Here is a 6789-nt window from a genome sequence, read left to right as displayed (position 1 = left end):
AACTTCTGTATCCTTTTATTATGGAGAAAAGAGATCCTAGAGATGTCATTAGGAGGTGGCAGGCTAAATGTGGTCACAAGACTTTTACTCCTTCCTGTGAGTGTGGCAGTCTCTTATGGTGTTACGTTTAAGGCCACAGGAAAAGAGTGGAACTGTAGAAAACTGAATTTGGCAGATGCTCTAGGGCCATGTAAATAATGAGGGCATTTGCCAAAGTGCAAAAGTTGTATTTCTTATCAAGTCACCTGATTAAATATTGGGAAGGAATCTGGTATTTATAAAGCCAAGATTAGATTAGCTATAGGTCTGTACAAAGTTTAGTTGCTGTCTTAATATTTCTACTTCAGGTGACATGTTTTGCTTAAGATCCAATTTGGGGGTTGAGAGTACAAAGCCTCAAGTGGAAGGCTAAAATAAATACCACAGAGGGAGTTAGTCTTCTCACCAAGGTCAGGTTGTAGATGGGGAGACTTGGCCACACATGAATTCTGTAAGCCCTTTTATAATTTATAGCATTGTTTAACCAAGCAGTTAGATACAAAAATGTAACTAGAGAGCCTTTACAACCTGCAGACCAGGATCCAAGGGATGTTACATAAAGGTAACTTAAGTCCTCCATTTCAAGCTTGTCTTCTGGTTGGTAGTCTTCCAGTTTGGAGAACTGTATGTAGACGCTGTGCCTCCTAGAATGTTCTGTTTCCACAAGTAGGCCTGAACAGCCTTCTGTGTGGCAAGCAGAAGTTCACTCCATTGCTTCAGCAGCCTCTTCACCACCACTGTCTGAAAGCTCTTCCTCACCAGAATCCTCTAATAAACAGCTTCTTGTGACAGACTTTTGGATGGCTTCCCGCTCTCCTGGAGAAAAGCATACAAACCAGGGATGAAGGATGTCTTTGGGAGCATCTCTTATTCAACTGAAGCTCAGTCACTGCTTGGTAGGCACTGAACTAGTGTTGCTTACCTTCATCAGTGCAGTTCTGCAACAGGATCAACAGCTGTCTCCTGTTGTACCGAATCAGAAACTTCTGACAAGTTCTAATTGTACCTGAAAGAGATTTTTGTGGTCAACAGCTTGTGAAAGGTTTCTAAAAGACGGAGATAGGCAGAAGTGTCTTGTTCTCAATGGGTCAGCAGGAAGCCCGCCCACCCATTTGTCATGATTGATCTTTGAATCTGTCACCTACTAAAAATCATCAGCCATACCACATGGCACTCCTACCTCCCACATGTAAGGTGTTGAAAAAACAAGGATAACGGTGTCCTTTGTTCTCCAAGTACGTAATGAAAGGAAGAGCTGACCACACGAGCTGATAGAATTCTTTTCGACACCGAAGTAGCACTATTCCAGTATAAGCATTGATGTATCGAACTATAAATAAAGAGAAACTTTTGGAAAACCTTGGATTCACAGTAGGTAACAACCGTGGGAGAAAAGCCTATGTACCAGAGACCCTTCTAGACAAGTGGCACTTGAGAGGATGCATCAGTAAAAGACGGATCCCTGAAAGAAAACCTTAGGACAAAACTTTATTTATGGAGAGGCATTGCCTTGTACACAATGAATGGTAAATGAATTTAGAATTTAAAATACTCTTGTCCTGACCAAATAAATGGGATGGGAGAAGTCGGTCCATCACTGGGCAGAGGGACCCTTACCTGAAAAAACAGGTGGTTGTACTACAATTGGGCTCTATAGTTTGTTTTTGGTGGTGGTACGGGGGATTGAACCCTGGAGTGCTTTACCACTGAGCCACACACCAACACCCTGTCCTTTCTGGGTATGTTTATTTTGAGACAGGGTCTAGCTGAACTGCACAGGTTGGCCTTGGGATCCTCCTGCCTCAGCCTCCCAAGTAACTGGGATTATGCTGTGTGGGTTCTTTCAGTAGCCAGATGAGTCTTCACCTGTGATGTCTACATGCCTTTAATTTTCCAGAATTCAAGTTTGGGCTTAGGAAGGAAGAGAACTGTAAACTATGTGGTACTTGTTGGAAGAAGGGCCTCTGCGTGGGCTCGTTCTGCATTTACATACACAGCAATCGAGTTCTATATTACTCTTTCAAGGTTTTTCCAGGTGTGTGTGTGTGTCTAAGGGGGTAATTGTGACACATTCCGTGTGGTGTCAATACATCCAAATAGTAGCTCTTATCAGGAGTTATATATGGTTTCCCTCAATTGTATTAAATTCAATCACAATCTTCAAGAGAAGTCAGGTACAGAAAAGATTCTTGTCCAAAAACCCAATGCCTTCAGGTCTAAGCTCTTTGTCCAATTTCCGGTTCCTAGCGATCTCTCGCTCCGGGTCCCAGACGCCCAAAACCTCCAATACAAAGGATGGTACACGGACTTGGTTGCTTCAAGGGTCGCTCGCGCCCCTTCTTTCCCCATTCTACGGCGCCTGCCTGCTCCAAATCCCGCCGTCCCCCAGCGCCCTCGCACCCGCGAAACCAACAGAGCAGGCGGCTGCGCCGAAAGTCCCGTGTACGCGGGCAATCGTGTCCCGAAAAAGACCGCCCAGCACTCGGTCCTCCAGACTCAGGCGACAGCGAGGGTCGTCAGACACCAATTCGCAGAGCAGGTACCTGCAGCAGACGAGAAGGCGGTGAGCGCGAGGTGGGGCTCTGGGGGCCGGGCGGGGGTGCCCCAGCAGCCGCTTACCTGTGCTTGAAGCGCACCATGGCGGCCTCACCCCAGCAGGCACGACGTACACACCGGATGTCGGTCCCGCCCGTGGCCAATGGGAAGTTGGCCTTCTCGGCCTCGCAGCCACTCGGAGAGGGAGGCAGGACGGGGGCGGAACCAGGCCCTTGAGAGGCCGAGTTCTGTGTCAGTCTCCTCAAAGCCCCGCCTTCTCTTGCGCTTGTGAGGGCGCGTGCGTCCTCGGAGCCTTCCTAAATTAGTTTGGGGGCGGGACTCGGCAATTGAGTGGCTTGTGGCCGTGATAGGTGGTTTTGCTCCACATCGGGATTTACAGTTTTGGTGTCAGCCGCCCTATTTGGTGCCCTTGGGACCCTCCGGTTCAGTTTTGTATGCCATTATATTCTGTCTCCCAAACGGACGGTGGAACTTTTGAGGCCAAAATCTTGAGGCCTGCCAGGAATTAACACTCGGGAAATCTGACTCTTATTTTCAGATTAGAGCTCGATTTTTCTTCGGTCCAATTAAAAGTTCTGTTACTATTTGGGCTTTTCAGCAGTCTTATGAAGGTGGGTGCTTTAGTAACATTTTTTTGTTAGCAAAAAAACAATATATCGTCATTGTATTTTCCAGATTTTTAAAATATTTATTTTTTAGTTAAAAATAAATTAAATACAGATATTATTTTTATATGGTGCTGAGGATCGAACACAGAGCCTCGCACATACTAGATGAGTGCTCTACCGCTGAGCCACAACTCCAGCCCATATTTCTGGATTTTTATTTTAACTATACACAGAGAAGCAAATAAAATAAATTGTAGTCCCAGCACGGAGAGAGAATAACTGCCATGAAGTGTTTTCTTTCTCATCATTTTCCCCATATGTCAGGGATTTCCAAAGTATGGATCAAGGACCACTGAGACGGCTCAAGGAGTCCCTAGCTTCAAAATTACTTTCATAATAACATTAAGATGTCATTTGCCTTTTTCATTCTCAAAATGGACAGTGAAGTTTTTTCCAGAGGTTGAGTGACATGTGATGACACCATTGCTCTGACATCTAATGGAATTGTGTATTTATTTTAAACATTTCTCAGTTTTAGGAGATGAGGATATAGCTCAATTGGCAGAGTGCTTGTCTTGCATGCACAAGGCTCTAGGTTCAATCCCCAGCACCACGCACACAAAAAGTCCAATGTTCATGGTAAATATTGATAGAAATAGCCCGCAAAAAAAAAAAAATCCTTTGGAATCCTCAGTAAGACTCTATAGGAATCCTGACTCAAATAAAACACTGAAGAATAGAGGGTCATACTATTTCTTTCCTTTTCATGAAAAAAAATGTATATGGCATATTCTTACATGTACAACTAAATGAATGTCTATGTGTGTATAGACTTCTTCCCAGTCAAAGCCCTTACTAGGAAGGAACTACTGCCTTCTATTACAATAGATTAGTTTTGCTTGTTCTTGAACTTTATATAAATGATTTACAGCATGTTTTGTGTCTGGCGTATTTCATCCAACATCATTGTAAGACTCGTTCTTGTTTGACTTATCATATCAGTTGTTCTGTTACAATATTCTTATGCATTATTACATTGTCTGAATGAATCATTGTTAAGTTAGTCAATATCCCCTTGATGGACGTTTAAAACATCTCCAGATTTTTTGGTTACACCCAATACTTGGATGGATAGCCGTGTAGCTAGCTAGGTCTTTACGTCCACCCCTATTTGTCATGACGCTCATCTGTGCGGTTCGAGAAGAGAGACAGGTTTCACAACTGGTAATTGACAATCATCCCCTACTCTTTTTTCCACCGGGAGGAAAAACGGGAGGGTAGGTGGTGGCGCTGTGTAGGGATCAATGACTGTAGAACTACCTCATGATCCAGAAACAGGATATCCAGCGTCCTCTGGTCGGCAGAGGGCGCCAGAAGCCCTCTGCGGAGAGCCCAAGACCCAGCCTGACTCAGCCTGAGTGTCTAGCTTCCTACTTCCCTAAAAATACCCATCCCTAACCCTTCTCAGCCTTCGTTCCTTTAATCTTAACGTCGCGTTTATTTTATAGATGCAATTGGGATCCAGAATAGAATCAAGTATTCAATAAGGAGCAGACGCAGAATTCGAACCCCAAATCTTCCGACTCCAGCGTCCCTAATCCCATCTACGCGACTGTTGTCCTCCGGTGCCCCGTTTCACCGTCCACTTGGTGTAATAAAATGGAGCGATGGCATCGTAGGTTCCAGCCCCTCTTTCTTCACTTACTAGCCAGGTGCTGTCGAGGAGGTTAATTCACGACTCTAGATCTCAGTTTCCCCATCTCTGCAATAAGTTAATAATGGTGTCTATTATTAGTAATTATTAGAATGGAAGTTTAAGCGGGATTACACGGGCACTGTGCCCGGCACCATGAACGCATAGTAAACGCTGTTTTGAATGAACGATTTACTCCTGATGCACAGCACGGCCCGGGGAGCAAACGCGGGTTCGGTCTTTGGTTCTGAACCAGGTCCTGCCCCTCCCGGCCCCGCTGGGGTGCAGACGCGCGGCGGCGGAGCAGCCTCTCCCAGGATAATTAGCCTGCGCGGCTCGGGTTCCATCAGCCGCTAATTACACGTCTCCTAATGAGGCCGGCGGCTGTTTGCAATCACCCGGGTCCCCGCCGCGCGGCGCGGGAGGCCGCTGGGGACTCCGCCTGCGGAGGCGTGGAGGGGCGGCGGCCTCCCGGTCCCCAATACGCCAGTCTGCCTCCTCCTGGTTCCTATCCCTTTACCCGGCATTAGGGTGAGGAAAGGGGCTGAGGCTTAGAGAAGTGAACTTGAGCATGATTCACTCCAGAATAGGTCCGTCTGAGCCTGAGCCGGAGCTTGTGCCCTTAACAGATTCATCTGCCGCCTGGATCAATGGGGTAGTTGCTATTATTACTGTCTTTATTACAGTCGTAGATCCTAAATCAGATCAGATAAATGGTGGGGGCGGGGGCGGGGGCGGAGCTGGGGCTTGGAAAACTTCCTTTGGATTCCTCCCCTCCTGCCTGTCTGAGAGTTCCTGCTCCCTAAATTACAACTCACACAACCCATTTCATAGGCTGGAAAATCTGGAGCATTCCCTAGGAGGCGGTTGGGGCAGCTGCAGTTAGGTGAGGGTAGGAGGCTACCAGGGGGCAGGAATGTCGCTTGGGTCTTCTGATGTGGGGTCCAGAGTAGCTGCTGTTCTTCATGCTTGTCTCCTGCAGGGCGGTTTACTAGGCTCTCATGTGTACCAGGCACTGCACTAAATACTTTCTGGGTGTGACTCCATACCCATGAGGGTTAGAAAGGGAAGTGATTTGCCCAAGGTCACTGTAATTTGGGCCAACTTCTGTCTTACCCCCAAACCTGAGCTCTTATCCCCTTATTCTCTACTCCCAACTCTGGGATGTCCAGGAACTAGAAGGATGTTCAAGGAAGGAAGGTCTGATCTGGTGCCATTCTAAGGTGCCTTTGGCATCTAGGAAGTCCCTACCAGCATCTGGATGCTGCCTTGGAAAATTGGTGGCAAAGGAAAATTGAATCTGCTTCAGCATTTTGGAAAGCAACCGCTGCTCATTATGCGCTCCTGCTCCTCTAATCCTATCAACCAATTTCCTGTAAAGACTTATGGGGACAATCTAGATAAAATTAAATCCTCCATCTGTTTGACCAAGGGCCTGGGGAGCCACCACCTCCTCCAGGTTGCTGGAGCAGACACAGCCCTCCCTGGACCTCAGAGATAGAACATTGCATCTCACTCAATCCCACCCCTGTGTCCCGTGAGATTGGCTCATCCAAAAACTAATTGAGAATCCAAGGGCACTGTTGTTTGACCCAGCAATTTCTCCACCAGGAATTTATCCCACAGGATTCTTGCACATGCCAGAGGACAGGTGAGCAAGGATGTATCTTGCAGCATTGTTTGCAATGGCAAAAAGTCACCTCAATGTTTATCAGAATGCGTAGTGATTGGACAGCTATGTGCCAGAGAGTGTTGTAGACACTTTGCAAAGATTGATACATTTCTCCTCACAGCTACCTTTAAAGTACATACTTATTTCACTGCAGTCCTGGGAATCAAACCTAGGGCCTTGCACATGCTACACACAAGCATTCTACCACTGAGCCACACTCG

General features: G+C 46.6%; 1 protein-coding gene across 2 annotated transcripts; it reads right to left on the bottom strand.

Moving 5' to 3' along the window:
- Positions 1-2798, bottom strand: Pop5 (POP5 ribonuclease P/MRP subunit). 2 transcript variants are annotated; one of them, XM_005336802.5, is made up of 5 exons: positions 2659-2798; positions 2440-2582; positions 1220-1369; positions 962-1045; positions 1-855 (listed from the first exon to the last, which is right to left on the bottom strand). In XM_005336802.5, the coding sequence occupies exons 1-5, from the start codon at positions 2676-2678 to the stop codon at positions 743-745; spliced, it is 510 nt and encodes a 169-aa protein (XP_005336859.1). In that variant the 5' UTR covers positions 2679-2798; the 3' UTR covers positions 1-742. The 2 variants fall into 2 exon arrangements, with proteins under 2 accessions (XP_005336859.1, XP_005336860.1); XM_005336803.5 differs by lacking the exon at positions 1220-1369.
- Positions 2799-6789: the final 3991 nt, after the last annotated feature.

Source organism: Ictidomys tridecemlineatus, chromosome 2 (assembly GCF_052094955.1).
Source record: "Ictidomys tridecemlineatus isolate mIctTri1 chromosome 2, mIctTri1.hap1, whole genome shotgun sequence".
Classification (NCBI taxonomy): domain Eukaryota; kingdom Metazoa; phylum Chordata; class Mammalia; order Rodentia; family Sciuridae; genus Ictidomys; species Ictidomys tridecemlineatus.
Note: the sequence above shows the minus strand (reverse complement) of the source record. Positions and strands in the feature narration are given on the sequence as shown.

What these genes read in the sequence shown, in the direction of transcription:
- Pop5 (XM_005336802.5), bottom strand. Translation starts at nt 2,678, where the DNA reads ATGGTGCGCTTCAAGCACAG. An exon ending in CTGCTCTGTTGGTTTCGCGG is followed by an intron (nt 1,370 to 2,439) that starts GTGCGAGGGCGC and finishes CTTTATTTATAG; the next exon opens with TTCGATACATCAATGCTTAT. An exon ending in CAACACCTTACATGTGGGAG is followed by an intron (nt 1,046 to 1,219) that starts GTAGGAGTGCCA and finishes AATCTCTTTCAG; the next exon opens with GTACAATTAGAACTTGTCAG.